The 18,376-nt window shown below is 48.0% G+C and overlaps 1 protein-coding gene across 5 annotated transcripts in view; it reads left to right on the top strand.

The window, feature by feature from the left end:
* The window catches only part of LOC146355467 (tripartite motif-containing protein 10-like), a 35,666-nt gene that overhangs the window by 832 nt on the left and 16,458 nt on the right, over positions 1-18,376 (top strand). For all 5 annotated transcript variants that reach the window (XM_084840923.1, XM_084840926.1, XM_084840922.1 and 2 more), the window contains exons 2-5: positions 2,364-2,818; positions 10,576-10,671; positions 12,220-12,450; positions 14,257-14,279. In XM_084840923.1, coding sequence (XP_084697049.1) covers positions 2,364-2,818; positions 10,576-10,671; positions 12,220-12,450; positions 14,257-14,279 — 805 coding nt within the window. The remainder of the gene's footprint in view (positions 1-2,363; positions 2,819-10,575; positions 10,672-12,219; positions 12,451-14,256; positions 14,280-18,376) is intronic.

The following is an 18,376-nucleotide window of genomic DNA, read 5'->3' as shown; positions in this document are numbered from 1 at the left end:
GTAATATATTTGGGCTTGTTTACAGTGGTGCAGTGAAGGAATTTAGCTTGTAGTCCTATGCGTGCTTAGACAGGAAAGGGCCTACAACTCCCATTGTTCTGGCTGGGGAATGCTGGGAGTTGTAGGACCTTTTCCTGTCTAAGCACGCATAGGATTGCGCCGTTAGACGTTGAACCTACAGTACAAACCTATGCATGCCTTCTCAGGACTAAGTCCCATTAAACGGGACTTACTCCCAGCTAAGTGTGTGTACTGTTGCAGCCTTAATGGTCCTTAATGGATTCATCACACGGAAATTTTATCCAGCTCTCGAAATAGCTCTCTCTCAGAAGTTTGCGGGCTCTTTAGATGACGCTGTCACCCTCCAGGGTGTCTCCTGCAATTTCCCCCAGCCTATCTCCTGTTTTCCTCAAACGCAATAAATGTATTTTTCCCAGCCCCGGAACAGGAGCGCCATGGCCTCCCCATGAAATTCTCCAATAGCAGGAGAAAGCACTGTGTCTGCCTGCTGTGGGCATTTGTTTGCTGGGGGCACGGTCAGGATGAAGAAGGCATTGAGGATGGGAGCGGGGCCTACAGGAGCAGATTTGACAGGGGCGACAGCGAGAATCATCCACCAGTTGCAACTCCTGCCTCCGCTCAATGCTCAAGTCTTGCTGAGGAAGGACTTTCCTCGATTCCCAGGCATCTGCCATGTAAATGCTTGAGCACATTTCTCAGTTGGAAGGAGAAGAGGGTAAAATGCCTCCCTGCAACGAAGGGAGACACATCTGATCCCCCACCCCACCAAGCTCAGAAGCGGCGTCCTCTGTTGATTCAGAGCACCCCATTAAGTTCAGTGGGGTTTACTCCCAAGTAAGTGTGCCGAGGGTTGCAGAGTTACAGGGCGATCTTATGTCTACTCAGAAGTAAGGCCCATTGAGTTCAATGGGGTTTACTCCCACATAAAGTGTGCTGAGGGTCTCAGGCTTACGGCACAATCTTACATTTTATGTCTACTCAGAAGTAAGTCAGAGGTTTCCTGGGGGCTGCGAGAAAAGAGTACAGCAGAAGTTAGGCTACGAAAACAAGACCACCACCCCACTCCTTTGCACGCATGCTAGGGAGGGAGGGGGGCACTCCCTCAGTTCAAACTGGGTGTCTGCCGTGTAAAGGAGCCCTTCCTATCCTACTGCCTTCTGCTGCAGTCTTATGGCAGGGGAGCACAGCCTGCCATTCCACGTGCAGCCCCCCAAACCAGCAGGACCCGACCCACTTTTCTTTGCAGGGGGAAAAAACTATTGCTGCGCTGAAGATTTCTCCGACATTTTTTTCGACCATTCTCATTCAATTTGATAGAAGAGAAATTGCTTTTGAAAAGAAATTCAGTGGTGAACAAATTCTGGAGAAATTCTCGAGAGTTAGGTTTGGGTTTCTTGGGCTTACCTTACTGGAAGAGGTGGCTAAGAAATGAGCACAAGTGTCCTGTCTTTCATTGTGCAGTCATTTCTTTGGCAGCCTGTAGCCTCCTCAGCTTCCTAAACTTCAATTAAAGCCCAGTTTAAGGCACCATGAGGTAATTCCTCCCATGGGGCGTTTTCAGATCAGGATGTGCAGGCAGCCTGGGAGGCTGGCTGTGATTAGGTCAGCTCAAAAACACCACTAAAAGGAATTATAGACTGTCCTGAGAATGAGGCAGTACGATGGAAGCCCCTTTCATGGGGGAATACAATTTTCTGGAAATTGGAAGACAGATTTTGGCAAAGCACTAACTCCACCTCATCCCTGGAGCTGGACACAACACTGCCCTCCGCCCCCCTCACACCTGCATTGTGGTAGATGCAAAATGGCGGCCAGCCTGCCAACATGGTTGATGCTGTTGCAGTTTTTGCTGTTGGGGAAAATTTATTTATTCATTTCATTTCTAAACCACCCAGTAGCCAAAGCTCTCTGGGCGGTTCACAAAAATTAAAACCAAAGAGCACACAATAAAACCCCAAAACCCTAACCAAAAACAAAAGAAGCTGTGTTACCAGCTGGGGAGCCCTACCTGGGAGAAACTCTGGAGAATTTCTCCTTCCCCTAGAGAAATGCGGTGAGATTATCTCTCAGATTTCTCTGCCCACAAATCAGCTGGAGAATTTTGGGAGGCCGTCCGCGCTCAGCTCTAGAAAAAACGCTGTTCCCTTGCATCTAAGATCGCTGTTTTCCTGCTGCTGGTAGAGGCGGAGAAGCCACAATCTTGGTGGCAAATGCTAGGGTGTTGGAGAGGCTTTGCCACCACACCGCCCACCCCAGCAATCCCTAGATCTTGGCAAGGCGGGGGAGATGTGTGTGGGTGGGTGTTTCTTTGGCCTGGTATCAACAACTGCCTCTTCCAACAGGGGCAGAAGGTAATGAAACAAAAGGAGCAGCAGAGACTCCACCTACCATGGCCTCGGCCCCAGCACACGCAGACGTGGAACAGGAAGCCAAGTGTTCCATCTGCCTGAATTATTTGACAGACCCGGTGACCCTGGACTGTGGCCACAACTTCTGCCAGGTGTGCATCGCCTTCTACAGTGAGATATGGGAAGAAATAGGGCCCTTGGAGTGCCCGCTTTGCAGAGTTCCGATGCAGAAGGAGAGTCTCCGGACCAACTGGCAGCTGGGAAATTTAATAGAAAAAATTATGCTGCTACTAAATCCAGGAAAGCAGGATCTGTGTGTGAAGCACAAGAAAAAACTCCAGTTATTTTGCAAAGAGGAGGAAGAATTGGTGTGTCTGTTTTGTAGGTGCACCCCTGAGCACAGAACACACACTGTAGTTACCCTGGAGGAGGCTTCTCAGGAATATAAGGCAAGTAATACATCATCTGGCTTTGGGGTAGCGGAATCCTTTAACTTGTCATGGAAGATTAATATTCATCCTAAAATGGCAGGGAAGTAATGTAATGGGTTTTGCTATCAGATTTGTTTACAGAGGACTGTCACCGGGCATCTCTACCCCAGCCTAAAATCCTACATTTAAAACAGGGCTTTCTGCTTCTGTTTTAAATGCAGGATCACAACGACTCCCTTTTTCACCCGCTTCCTTCCCCCCTCCCCTTCCCCCCTCCTTCGCCCCGTATCTGAGTCGTCCATCATCTTTCACTGATCTCGCTCCTCTTCTTGCCGCTTCTACTCTTTTCACAGAGGAAACTGAAGCGGAACACAATGGGGTAATTTGATAGCTCCTTATCTGCAATCGATTTAAAAACGGAACAAAGGGCATTTAGTTCAGGAGATGCCCTGGAGGGACATGGCATCATGTAAAGAGCCCGCAGACTTCCGTGAAGGAGCAATCTCAATCGCAGGATAAAAGCTCTGTGTGAAGAAGCCACTGCAGGTTGGTTTTCGCCTAAAGCAGGGGCGTGCAACCATTTCACCTCCGAGGGCTGCAGTTCATGGTAGCTTGAGGACCACACGCACACATGATCTGAATGAGGATCTCTGGGGATGGTGAGAGCGAAGAGTACAGGTGGTGGGGAAATAGGTGGGAGGGGATTCATTGGCGGCAGGGGAGGGGTCAGGGTACCCCTGGGGGCTGCATTAAAGGCTAGGGGGGAGCACAGGTTGTGCACCCCTGGCCTAATGTAATACCTGGTCAGAGTCTTGGACTTGACAAAGGAGTGTTCTGACTAGCCCAGGATATTCAGATCGGAGCTGTGCCGAACATTTCGAGCCTGTCATTTTCGGCAGTATGATGGGGGGCAAAATGAATACTTGAAAAAGAGAAGCTGGGGAGGGTGAAAATTTAAAAGAATTTTTGGGCGGGGGGCTTCCATTTACCTTTTAAGTGTAGGAGGTGGCTGAGGGGTCTTCCTGGGATATTTTACTTTTAAAAAGCCCTGCGGTGCTGCGATAGCATGCTGGGCTTTTTAAAAGTAAAACAAAAACCAGAAAGAAGTCCCCCCAGCCACCTCCTGCATCTAAAAAGTAAATGGAAGCTTTTTCCAATGAGAAATGTCATTGAAATTCTTCCCCTCCCTGTGAAATAAGCACAAAAAATGATTCTGCTTTCACAGGGAGGGGAGAATTTTGCAAAAGTAGCAGGCAGGGATAGGCATAGCGCTAATTCGGATGATGTTCTCATAATGCGAGCTAATGGTTAGACTACCTTCCTTAAGTCTTTTGAGTGGGGCAAAAGCAGTACATCCCCCACCTCCCCCACTAAGGATGACGTAGTCTAGTTGTCTGTGGATGAAGAGAAACAATAAAAGCCACAATTTAAGTTGAGGGGTGAGACAGACCAAGGATGCTGCCAATGCTAGGGGCTCTTCCAGGCGAGGATTTATTGTGGAATTGCCCTGCCTCATTCACTCACATTTCACTGGGCATCCAGACAACGTTGTCATCCATTTGTCACCTGCCCACATTTTTGCAGCAATTCCTCCGGCCTTTTTACTCAGTGTGGAAAAGTGGTTAAAGAGGGAAAGAGCAGAACCAGCTGCACAATTTCATTGGTGACATGGACAGGAAAATACAGAACGGAGGCAGGATAGGAGGAGTTGACCCTGGGTAAAGTGGATGACCTGCTGTAAATACCCCTTCTTCCCCAATTGGCTCATCGTATATTTCTTGCTGCACAGCCATTTTGTGTCCTGCTGCAGTTCCTCTGAGCTCTTCAAAACAGCATTAGCACCCCTTTGCTGCTTTACTCCCAGAACAATGCATTTAGCATTAGTGTTGAAATCGCCTGCTTAACTTCGTAGTTCGCTTTGGTGCTTGTTTTGGTTTTTAAAATGAATGTATATTAGTGGTTTTCTAGAAAAAACACTTGCACAATAACTATAAATAAAAATTAAATATTTTAAATGGTGTGAGACAGTTTCGCCAAGATGGTGGTGGAGTGAGGGCCAGGGGCACTGAAGCGTCCCTTTTATATAACTGCAATGATCATGTTGCCTGAGGGAGGGAGATCTGCTCAGTCCTTTGAAAAGTAAACCAGTGCGATCTCCTTCAAGCGCTTCAAAATGACACAGGGCTTCTTCACTCAGGGCTTTTATCCTGCTATTGAGATTGGCTCCTCACAGAAGTTTGCGGATCCATTACATGAGGTTCTCAACCTCCAGGGCATCTCCTGTGCTAAATGAATTTTATCCCATTTTTTTAAAGATCAGAGATAATGAGCTATCAGATTATAGTGTGTGGCGCTCCCTCCTGAAAAGAGGAAATCCCGTAATAAGAGGGGCTAGACAGCCATGTAGTGGCTATATAATGAAACATATGGAACAAGGCAGATAAGGGGGGAAATGGGGGGTCGGGGAAACGCATGTAAAGGGAGCCCATCATGATCCTGCATTTAAAACAGAAGCAGAAAGCCCTGGTAAAGTTGCAAGATTTTAGCCTGGTGTAGAAATGCTCTTAATTAATGGTTCGTTTGCTGCTTTACTCCCAGAATGTAATGTGTTTAGCACCTGTACTGAAATCATCTGCTTAACTTTGTAGTTTGTTCCCCCTTCAATAAATATGTATGTGATATTCCAGTAAAACAGACTTGCGCAAGGCCTATAAATAAATTAAAACATTAAGTTGTGTGTGACAACTTTGCAAGGGGGGCGAAGGGCACTGAGGCTTTCTTTCTACAAAGAAGGGATTGTGCTATGGAGTGGGAGCTATAACTGAGTTTTCTCCCTGTTCGCAAGCACATTAGAGAAAAGAGGAGGGGAAGAGAGGGAGGAGAAATTGTCCTTTGCCCATCTATGCAGTTAAGTCCCATCCCATTGGTGTGGATGAAATATAGCAGGATGCATACACGCACAAAAAGCAGGAACGTGTGGACAACCCGTTGCAATTCCAGTTGTAGCTTAGGTCAGAAAAGCAATGATTTTGCAGTGCTAGGAGCCTTCCCTCTGGAAATGCCCTAGGGGGTTGGTATGGAATTGTCATGTTTATTCGCCACTTTGTACAGGGCATCCACGCTACACCGTCAGTCATTCACTCTGTATTTTCTCTGTGGTTCTTCCATCTTCTCTAGCCTGCAGAGGGTGCTTCCAGACAGAGCTCCTACTGCTTATATATCAGTGCTCTTCCAGTGTAAGTTACAAGCAGAATCACAATTGACTTTCAGTGCTATTGTACATTTTCTGTGAGTGCATCCTACAATGATCTGTCCACACTGATGTCCTTTGTCCTAGTTCTTCCATCTTTTTAAGGACTGCAGTTTTGACGTGGATAGTGACATACTGGGCAGCTGAACCTATCACAGCTCAGCACATATTGGGCCTGTTCACACACCACAGCTGGCTAATCATAGGTTATTTAACCCTCAATGAGCTGCAGCATGTGCCAAGCACATGCGGCCACCATTTTGATTGCGCAGCGCCCAATCGGGCCGATCGGGAGTTGGGGTGTGTTGTCCGAACCCAGTCGTTGTGAGTTATTGAAGGATTAAACAACTCTGTCTTAAACCCTCCTGGAAATCATGGGTTAAGCAAGGGCTGTTTAACCCTTGAATAATCCACAGTGACCACATTCAGATGACACAACATCAGCCCAATCGGGTGTTGTGCAATCAAAATGGCTGTGGCACACACCACAGCTCATTGTGCGTTAAATAACCCATGATGAGCTAGCCGTATTGTGTGAACTGGGTCATTAACTGTACCTTTTGCAGTGGGCACTATTTTTATCACCTATTTGTTGGGTGTTAATTGATCTTTTAAGTAGTGCTAAAATACTTGTAGTTATTTTTAAAAAATGATGAAATGCCACTTATAGCCCTTACAATACACTATATACATACTTAAAAAATAATTTAAAAAAACACTTTCTATTCACTGCACTTTGGAAGAGTATGGAAAAACAGCCCATCTCTCCAGGTATGCTCTTCATAATTACGTTTGCATCTTTTTTTAAAGGGTGGGATTTTGACATGGGCAGTAGTGATATTGGCCTGCATTAATAGAAGTATAGCTTCCAAATCACATGAAGTACTAGTTCCCCTCTACTCGGCACTGGTTAGGCCTCATCTTGAGTACTGTGTCCAGTTCTGGGCACCACACCTTAAGAAGGACGCAAACTGGAAAAGGTTCAGAGGAGGGCAACAAAGATGATCAGGGGACTGGAAACAAAGCCCTATGATGAGAGACTGGAAGAACTGGGCATGTTTTGCCTTGAGAAGAGAAGACTGAGGGGAGATACAATAGCTGTCTTCAACTACTTGAAAGGTTGTCACAGAGAGGAAGGCCAGGATCTCTTCTCGATCATCCCAGAGTGCAGGACACGAAATAATGGGCTCAAGTTACAGGAAGCCAGATTCTGGCTGAACATCAGGAAAAACTTCCTGACTGTTAGAGCAACACAACAACAGAACCAATGACCTAGGGAGGTGGTGGGCTCTCCCACACTGGGGTCATTCAAGATGAGGCTGGACAGCCATCTGTCAGGGATGCTCTGACTTGGATTCCTGCATTGAGCAGGGGGTTGGACTCGATGGTCTTACAGGCCCCTTCCAACCCTACTATTCTACTATACTATGATATATTGGACAGGTAAACGTCTGACAACTCAGGACATTCATTATAATCTTTGTGGTGGGCACCATTTTATCTCCCCATTAATTTTTAATCGATCTTTTAATTAAGGCTAAAATGGCTTGTTTAATGAAAGTGTGTCATAGCACTATCACACCTTAATGCTATAATGTTTTTGTTTTATGATTTCTTAAAAAAAAAAAAAACTTTCTAGTCACCACAATTAACCACAATGGCTGTAACCTGAATGGTTTGTTTCATCATAAACACATAATATAGTACTATCATGCAATCATGCTGTTGCACAAATTGCTAGTGTCGCCCCCTGGAGGCTAGTCCAATTTGCCCCAAAGAGGAGAGTCAACTTCAGGCTCAGGGCCCAACTCAGTTTTATCGTTTGCAAACAGTTCAACAAAGGAGCTCACGCTCAAAAGCAGAGTCGACCCTGGGCAACGCCCGCATTACAGTTTTATCACTTCGGCTTGCATTCCTTAGCTAGCGTGTCACTTCTGATTGGTTGCCAGTAGTTCCCTAGCTACCTTATCTTAGGGTTACTGCTCACTCATTCCAGGCATGCGCAACTCTTACAATACTATGTGCTGCTGAAGGCACATACAATGGCTTTTAGGTTACATTTTTACTACAATGCTAATCATAACATTATAGTGTTTTGATGGTACAGCATGATAACACTGTTTCATTGGTGGTGAGGTGGGGAGTGGAGACAGTATAATATTTTTTATTCCAGGGCTTGTGCTACTTATTTTATTGTATTTATGTACAAATGTTTCAGCCCTAAAAGAGCTTCCAGACTGGCTACCAATTAAAAACCAGCAATCGAAAATGACAGTCATCTCATTGAAGCAATACAACAACAGAACATTACACAGCATTAACAATAGCGCATATGGGTTACTGTAAGCAAGCGCTTACCCCCTCCACCATTTTCAGAATGAAATCTTTGCTTTAAACACTCTTTTTAACCCGTGCTAACCTGCCATGAGTAACTACAAGTGTACTCTTGAGTCTTCTTGTTGACCAGGCAGAACCTTCCTCTTCTTTTTTCCTATTTGCCATACCCTTCCTGATTCTACCACAAAGTTATATCTGAGGGTCAAATTAGTGTTTTGGTAGAAACCCAGGTGAGTTTCTATCTTAGGAGAGGAACCATAGCTCAGAGGTAAAGCACCGGCTTTGCCTCTAGAAGGTCCCAGGTTCAATCCCAGGCATCTCCAGGAAAGGCTGGGGAAGAATGCTCCCTGAAGCCCTGGAGAACCATTGCCAGTCAGTCTTGAGTTAGATGGGCCAAGAGTCTGATTCAGTGTAAGGCCGCTTCCTGTGTGTTTCTTGGGCCCCATCTACACCAGGCTTTTACTTTGGGGCGAGTATGAGTACCTCAACTCAGAGGTCCCTTGTGATACATGACGTGGTCGTGACCTCGCAGCCATCCATGGTTGGTTTTCACCCGGAAAAAGCGGAGTTCCAAGGAGTCATTTTACTGCGATTTTTTGGGTTTGCTGCAGGTTCTCCTGCAGGTGTGGGCCATCTGTATCTTCCCCAAACTGACTTCGCTTCTTACAGCGGGCGTATTGTAGGCGTGCATAGTGCCTGCATCACTCTGTGATGCCCCTTTGCTCCCACATCCCTTCGCAGCTGCGCAGCTACAGAGGCACAGAGGGACATTATCATTTATTTAATCACACTTTCACACATTTTTGCAGCTTTGTATCTTCGCAACGGTTGTGGACTCAGTACCCAAGGGCTGGGGAGGGGGGTCTTGGGGGAGGAACAGCATCACTCTGGCCACCATTTCAGAGCGATGGCTCACACTTGTGACTGCGAACCATGATGAGAGTCTCAGGCTGGGGAACTGACAAACTGATGCTGCAGAAATGAAGGAGCACAAAATACCCAATTTTTACCGAAAACAGGGTCAAAAAGACACAGCAGAGGCCCTCAAATATAAAACACCCACTGAAGTTTCTCACCCCCATACTCATGGGACTGCACAGCTGTGCGTTTCAGTATAATGGCAAAAAGAAAAAGACGCGGCGCGTCTCTTAGGGAAGTGCGAGGTACGTCGCAAGTGTATCGCAGGTCATAGTGATTCGAAGCCGCATTGCTGCACAGTTGCGACGGGGTGGGGGGCCAAAGCAGTGCCATGTAGATGGGGCCCAGGTCTCTGTCAAACATATAAAATGTAGCAGAGGGGGTGATTTGGAGGGGAAAAGTGGGGTGGGGAGGGGTGCTTAACCCTTCTGCTGCCTGCTGCTTCTGCCCTATACACCCCATCACAAAACTGGTCATTTCCAGCTGGAATTGCCAGACACATGTGACGAAAAGTGACCGAGGGAGTGAAATCCCGGAAGACGTAGCAGCCAACCAAAGTGTGATTTGCATTTCTGGTTGCAGAGTCCTTTCATGAACTGCACAGTAACTCCTCTAAGGAGTGTTTACGCCCTTTCCTGTGTTTCATTTCCTCTTGATTCTTTGCCTTCTAAATCTTTTCTTTACAAAAAATGTACAGGAAAGCATTTCATGTTCCTGTTTCTGCCTTCTGTGCACGGCTGTCAGCAATGCCTGAATTGATTGCTTCCTGATCCTTCCTTATCTCCTCGAATGAATGTCGTAGTACACACACACACACACTGCAATTAGCAACCTGATTAAGGGATTCTACTGTCTTATTTCCTTTTCTTCATTGATCGAGTAGGGAGGTTTCAGGGGGGGGGGCATTATTTCTTTTTCTGAATCATCAGAATTCTCCCCCATCCCTCCATAAACACACACATGCTTATAGCAAAAAAGCACTGAGGATCACAAACCTGAACATTTTAGAGTTTGATAGCATGGTGAGGAAAAGTTTCGGAGGGTAGGAAAGACAAAAAAAATGGACTCCTTTCTCCCTTCCCCTTCCTGCCAAGCCCTGAGTAGCACTACAAGGCTCTTGTTCCAGGCTGGCTACAACCTTGAACAGGAGCATTCCTCTTGAAGGTGTGGGGTGGAATACACTGCAACATTTTGTTGCAGCAGGTTGCCTGTTGTGTACTCTTTGAGCTTCTTAAAAATAACTAGGCCTGATCCTGTGTCTTCCCTTCAGGGTCGGATTTCTGACTGCCTGCGACTTCTGAAGGATCGAAGAGAAGAAATATCAGTATCCATTTCAAATGCAGAAAAGAAAAGTCAAGACCTGCTTGTAGGTGCCATAAGTAAACATATAGGAAGAATGAGTATCAAATGCCAAAGAACCAGAATCCATGAACTGTAACTACCCGTTAAGAATACCGTCATTTGGAATTGCCCGATCAACAGTAAACCATTCATCAAAGCATATTCTTAGGCTGGGCCCCTACAAATATGCTTGAATCTCTTTCACTGCTGATTTTTTGGGATCTCTGCAAAACATCAGAACTTGGGGCCAAACTGAACATGACACCATTCACACAGCAATTAGACGTGCCATTTGGGGCTTGATGCAATTTCTTCCCCTCTGAACTTGACACACAGGCCTGTTTCACACATAACACTAAGCCATGGTGTGGTTTGTTGCAATCTGGCTTGTCGTTGTGTCTGAATCCAGCTACAAGCCATGAAGAGAAGTCATAGTTTGTTGTTGGCATACGAAGTCTGGCTTGTTTAAACCATGGCTGGTCATGAAGTCCAGAATTGTGAACCCAGAATTGTGGCTTATTCCTGACTTCAGGTGTCCAGCAAGAGTAGCCTGAAAGTGAAACCACTCAGAAGGCTGTCAAAGTGGGCGGGAGCGAAACAAACCAGAAATAGGGAAGACAAGCCACGGTTTGTTTGCTCATCTGCAAAACAATGGCTTAAGTAACAAGCCATGGTTAAACCGTGGCGTAGTGTTATGTGCAAACGTAGCCACACACACTTAGAAAACATTTGTTCCAGGGTACTATTCTGAGTGCACATATTAGACCCTGGAGTTCTAGGGGACTTTCTTCCCAAGTACTCATAAATATGCTTAGGATTATGCTTGTAACTGTGTGCCTGTGCTGCCATATTATTAACTACTTCATGTTCTTTACCATCTTTTATCTCAAGACTCCCCTAGAAAGCTAGGACAAGGTTTTCCCAGAATGATTGTCTCAGTCTCTCAACAAGCTCAGAACAAATTGCTTGGGGTGGGTATGCAACTTGTCCCTGTTGGCTCTTCATTGTTGATGGTTTAGTGTATTTTTATTCAGTGTTCATAAGCCACCTTGAATGGCACTATTTAAAAAACTAGATTGGAAAGAATTGTGCAAATGGCTTTTAAAAAGTAAATGGGATCAGACACTTGCTCTCTGCTTTGGAAAAAAAGGTCCTGTTTGCAGCAATGGAAGCTTCTCTTCCAATGCAGAGCTCAGGCCTGAACTGGACTGGGCCCTCCATGCTTGCTGTTTACTTTTTTAAAAAATTCATCACATGATTTCTACTAGCATGAATGGTGTCACATCTAGCTTGGCCCTTAAACTAAATACCTTTCCTGTACCTAGGGAGGTGGTGGGCTCTCCCACACTGGAGGCATTCAGACGAGGCTGGACAGCCATCTGTCGGGGATGCTCTTACTTGGATTCCTGCATTGAGCAGGGGGTTGGACTCGAGGGTCTTGTAGGTCCCTTCCAACCCTACTATTCTGTGATTCTACCATTCTCATAACATGAGCTCCCAACACTCCAGTGACTGATGCTGTTCTTGACTTGGACCTGTCCCCCTCCTTTCCCCACCCCTCTGCTTGTGCTAGAACCAAACAAAAATGGAGTCGCAAAAGGCAATGGCTGAGTTAAGGGAACTACGCCAGTTTCTGGAAGCAGAAGAGAACCTTCTGGTGGCCCAGATTCAAGAGGTGGAGAAGGAGATCGTAAGGAACAGGGATGCGTACATGGCCAGACGCTCTCAGGAGCTCTCCTCTCTGGATGGCCTCATCCAGGAGGTGGAGGGAAAGTGTCAACAGGTGGCAAGTAAATTCCTCCAGGTAAGTTTGGCAGAAACCAGCCAGGTGTGGGGTCCCTCTAGACCTTTATGTTCCTCTTTTTTATGCCATGCAGTGATGCTCGGAGCATTCAGAAGGGACAGAGATCATGGTTAGCACCAGTGGCACCAGCAGGGCTGGATCACGGGGTGCAGATCTGAGACTCTGCAGTCCTGGGAGGGCCCCCAAATGACCCCAATGGGCAGCATGGGTTCCTCCTCTCGACTCACTGGTAAAAGGAGGTGCTGGGGCAGCTGCCTGGTCAAGGGTGCAAGCCTGCGGCGCGTCATTTTAAAGGAAAGGTCTTATTTCGTAATTTTGAGTGGCAGTGGGCCACCCCACTCAGACACTGCTTTTGTGAGGACAGGACAGTGAGGGCCCGGGAGCAGCGAAAAGACTGCCCCTTCGCTCAGTCACATGTGATTACCAGGGTGGAGACGGGGAGCCAGGCATCACGCAAGGCTCATCTAGCACACGCATGGCAACGTTACACCTCACTTTCCAAGGTCAGCTCCGGGGGGGGGGGGGGGGGTTGGGCAGAGGGCCTTCTGAAGGCCCCCCTTCTCTGCCAGTGAGCCCTGGAGGGGGGCCTTCCAGTAAGTAGTGGGCAGCTACACCAGGATATTTCATTATTTCATTATTACATTTATATCCCATCTTCCATCATGGATCTTAAGGCGGCCCCAGGTGGTTCCCAGGTGGTCTCCCCTCCAAGCACTAACCAGACCCAGACCTGCCTAGTTTCAGCAAGGTGGCTGCACCATGTGCCTTCAGACCATGCGCTGGGACCCCTATTTAAATTAATCACAAATGCCTTGGAGTGCAATTATGTTGTGGACCAGATTTATTTTTATTTTTTTAGGGCAGGCTCAGGGCTGGTGTCAGCGGCGGATCCTGGCAGATGCCTGCGGATACCTGATGCTGATGCTGGCCCTGACATGGCGAGTGCAACGTTGCGGCTTGGCCAACCTCCTCTCCTGTCTGCGAACAGCGTTCTGTGAACATGACAGAGGTGTACAAAACGAGGCATGGTGTGGAGAAATGATGCGTGGTGCAGAGATGTTTTCCTCCCTCTCTCACCATGCTCGAACCCAGTGGGTTCGTCCCATGAAGCTGTTCAGTGGGAGATTTAGGACAGATAAAATGAAGGATTTCTTCACACAGCACATAGTTTACCTATGGAATTCACTCCCACAAGATGTAGTGATGGCCACCAATTTGGATGGCTTTGAAAAGGGATTAGACAAATCCCTGGAGGAGAAGGCTGTCCACGGCTACTAGTCCTGATGGCTCTGTGCTACCTCCAGTACCAGAGGCAGTATGCCTGTGTACACCCGTTGCTGGGGAACATGGGCAGGAGGGTGTTGTTGCACTCATGTCATGCTTATGGGTTTCCTGTGGGCAGCTGGTTGGCCACTGTTTGAACAGAATGCTGGACAAGATGGGCCAGGACAAGATGGTCGAGGACAGCTCTTCGCTTGCTCTTTAATTCTCCTTTTTGAATAGCTTCCTTCTCTAACCCCCTCCCCTCCATCTAGTGGCTTCTTACACCAGAGACTGTAAACGGGTGGGGAATGTGTGGCCCTCCAGACGTTGTTGAACTGCAGCTCCCATTAGCCCAAACCAGCATAGCCAATGGTGAGGGACTGTGGGAGTTGTAGTCCAACAGCATCTGGGGGGATGGCAGCACGCTGTCCTCACCGCTGCTACAAAATGTTTCCAAGTTGTATCCCCATTCGGGGACAATTGAGTTCTCCCTAATCTGGCCTAGACTAGGCACTGAGTGAGTTCTCTCTTCTCCCACTCTAGGATATTAAAGGCACCTTGCAGAGGTAAGTGGATCTCACTCGTTCCCTTTCATGCTTGGCGGGATTTCTCTACAGTTCCTTCACCTTCTCCTGTCCAGTGCCTCATAGTCTTTGGAGATCCATTCAGTGTTTCCTCAGGCTGTATCATTTCTTCCCACGTGGATCAGTAAGAGAGGATTTATTTATTTATTTATTTATTAAATTTATTAATCGCCCATCTGACTGGTCACCCAGCCACTCTGGGCGATGTACAACCCACCATAAAACAATTTAAAACAATAAAATTTTACCATAAATTTTTTTTTTTAAATACCCTAACCCACCCCAAATGCCTGCCTGAACAACCACGTTTTTAATGCACGACGGAAGCTCATTAAAGAGGGGGCATGACGGAGTTCCCTAGGGAGGGAGTTCCACAGAGTGGGGGCCACCACAGAGAAGGCCCTCTCCCTCATCCCCACCAGTCTAGTTGTCCTGGCTGATGGGACAGAGAGAAGGCCATCCGAGGCTGATCTTGTTAAGCGGCCTGTCTGGTGTTGCTGGAGGCGCTCCTTAAGATAGGCTGGGCCGGAACCATATAGGGTTTTAAAGGTCAAAACCAACACCTTGAATTTGGCCCGGAAAACAACTGGTAACCAGTGCAACTCCTTCAGCACTGGAGTGATGTGATCTCGCCGGCGGCTGCCTTTAATCAGGCGAGCCGCCGCGTTCTGTACCAGCTGCAGCTTCTGAACCGTCTTCAAGGGTAACCCCACGTAGAGCGCATTACAGTAGTCTATACGAGAGGAGACCAGGGCATGTACTACCGATGGGAGCAGATGGTCGGGAAGGAAGGGGCGCAGCCGCCGTATCAGATGGAGTTGATGCAGCGCTGTCCGGCTCACAGCTGACACCTGAGCCTCCATGGACAGCTGGGAGTCCAAAATGACCCCCAGGCTGCGGTCCTGGTCTTTCAAGGGTAGCCGTACCCCATTCAACACCAGGTCAACATCCCCCAGCCTCCTCTTGTCTCCCACCAAAAGTACCTCGGTCTTGTCAGGGTTCAGCTTCAGCTTATTCCTCCCCATCCAGCCACTCACCGTCTCCAGACATTTGGACAGGGATTCTACGGCCAACCTTGGTGAAGATTTGAATGAGAGGTAGAGCTGCGTGTCATCCGCATATTGATGACACTGCACCCCAAACCTCCTGATGATAGCCCCCAGCGGCTTCATATAGATGTTAAATAGCATCGGGGAGAGGATGGAACCCTGTGGCACCCCACAAGTAAGTGGCCACGGGTCCGAAACCTCCTCTCCCAGTGCTACCCTCTGGTACCTGCCGGAGAGGAAGGACCGGAACCACCACAATACAGTGTCTCCAATGCCCAACCCCTCCAGGCGGTCCAGGAGGATACCGTGGTCAACGGTATCAAAAGCCGCTGAGAGGTCGAGGAGAACAAGGAAGGAGCATTCACCCGTATCCAGAGCCCTCCTCATATCATCCACCAAGGCGACCAAGGCCGTTTCTGTCCCATGCCCAAGCCTGAAGCCCGACTGAAATGGGTCTAGATAATCAGTTTCTTCCAAGTGTGCCTTCAACTGCACCGCCACCACCCGCTCAATCACCTTGCCCAAAAATGGCAGATTTGAGCCTGGGCGAAAGTTGTTCAGAACTTGAGGATCCAAGGAGGGCTTCTTTAAGAGCGGTCTTATCACTGCCTCCTTGAGGGCTGATGGCATCACTCCCTCCTCAAGGGAGGCGTTCACCACCGCCCTGATCCCCTCACCCAGTCTCTCTCTGCAGCCCATAATGAGCCAAGATGGGCAAGGATCAAGTAAGCAGGTGGTCGGCCGTACAGATGAAAGCACCTTGTCCACTTCATCAGGAGGAAGAAGCTGGAACCGATCCCACAAAACCGGTTTGCCACAGGCCGCCTCTTGCTCACTAACTGTATCCACAGTGTGCAGAGTAACACACCTAATCTGATCAATTTTATCTGCAAAGTGCCTTGCCAAAGCCTCACAGGAGGCCTTAGAATGCTCCAGTGGTTCCGGAGCCACAGGACCGACCAGGCTCCGGACCACTTGGAACAGCCTCCTGGGGCAGCACTCTGCAGACGCGATGGAGGCAGCATAATAGTCCTTTTTTGCTGCCTTCACCGCCACGTGATAGGCTGAAGATATAGCTCTAGCCCGTGTCTGATCGTCTTTGGAGCAAGACTTCCGCCACCGGCGCTCTAGCCGTCTCAGGATAGTAGTCGGTTGGTCTGATGAGTCTTAGTAACCTCTCCATCACTTCTTGAATACATGTTCCAGAAAGGCAACACATTTCTCAAGATGACATTCCTGGTCTCCACATGGCTGTCTCCATCCTTCTCAGTAGGGAGCCTCCAGTCGCCACCACGTTCAGACGTCACGTTAAGCCATGGTGGTTAGGGGGGGGGTTTTGCTAACCATGGTGGCTTAGCATGTCATGTGGGGGGAGGGGGACCACATTCTGCCTGGTTACTAAGCCACCCCGGGTAACCACCCCCTGCAAAAGGGTTAAAGGGACCCGGGGTGGCTTACCATTATGTGTGGTGGGCTCCCTGGTGGCTTAAATGGGCTCTGAAGGACCTCCAGGCCACGACCATAGAGTCTGTGAGGTAGCGTGTCCGCCACTGTGGGCCACACTGTAGCGGTGTCTCAATGGTCATATGTGGCCATTTGGTATGATAGAGCAGCCACTGGGAGCCCGTTCACGCCACAGAGGAAATCAGGACAAGCCCTAACCACTCAGGCAATCTCGCCTGTTAATTACAGAGGGGGGGGGGGTTAGTGGAACCATGTGGCGATGCATGGTTCCTGTCTTCTGACGGGCCCGCATATAGTGGTTCTGCTACTCCCCTCTGTACTTACCCTAACCCCGTGCACGTGTGAATAGGCCCAGGTCTTCTTTTCCTCAGGTTGGTGGTTAAATTCCTCTCATCCACTGGGGCCTGAGTATCCTCCTTAGTGGTGTCTCCTCTTCAGATTCCCAGGACTACTGTCCATGGAAAGAGCCTGCTATCAGTTGTGTGTAGTTCCAATGGCACAGAATGTCTCCTGCTTCTCCTTTTCCTGTGCATCAGAATCCCCCAAGAAATGCCCATAAAAATCCACAAACGTACATTGCTGCTTCACTGCCTTTGGGTACCATTAATCAATACAAGAAAGGGCAGGGCCAGCCAATCCTATCATGAAGCAGAGTGAGGCCGTCACCTCAAGCAACAGATTTTAGGTGTCATAAAAAGGCATCACATTGTGAATTATTTACTTTGTTGCTGTTGTTGTATTTTTACTGCCAGGCAGAAGGAAAGTTGCTTTGGAGACTTTCTGCCTCATGTACCAGACTAACTTGGCTGGCTTTCGATGCTTTGCATTTTGGCTTGGATGGGTGGAAGGTGCCATTTGCTACTGTACCTCAGGCAGCAAAACGTGTTAGGCCAGCTGTGTGTGTATCATTCACACTTCTTAAGAAACGATGATGCTGAATAGGGCAATTCTACTCATCCCCAGTAGAAGATTTGTTGTATTTTATTTTGTTTAGTCTCCATAGGGAGGGCTGGGGCAGGGTAAACTTTGGGGCGGCAGGGGAGTGGCTAGGTGGGAAGGTTTAAACCTGCCCTACCTGCACATGGTGGTCTCAATCCAGATTGCTCCACACACACACACACACACACACATTTACATTAAGATAAACAAAATGCTGAGAATCAGCTGCATGCTGCGTATATAACACTATAGCCCTAAATAAGACGATCTGAGGTGGGTGGGACTCAGGGCTCCTTCACACCGGGCTTTTATCGTGCTATGGAAATTGCTTACTCACAGAAGTTTGCGGGTCCTGTACACAACGCAGCCCTCCTCCAGGGAACCTCCTGCTCTTTCTGAGCTCTGTTGCGTTGTTTTCCATAATGACGAAAGTCCAGCATTTTCCCTCCTCCCACCATGGAGCCAATATAAATAAGGGTGTACTGTCTCAAGTAGCTTTTATTGCCAGTAAAACAGCAGTGCCACCTGGTGGCTTTGTAATTAAGCACATAGGAGTTTAGGGTTTTTTTAAAGCCACGTGGAAAGGACCCGATGTCTCCCGCTAATCCCACAAAGATTCCGTAAGCA

The sequence above is a fragment of the Heloderma suspectum genome, chromosome 2, assembly GCF_057233095.1.
Source record: "Heloderma suspectum isolate Gila_16-S chromosome 2, 16-S_ref, whole genome shotgun sequence".
NCBI lineage: Eukaryota > Metazoa > Chordata > Lepidosauria > Squamata > Helodermatidae > Heloderma > Heloderma suspectum.
The sequence above is the reverse complement of the archived record's forward strand: the minus strand, read 5'-3'. Positions and strand labels throughout refer to the sequence as shown.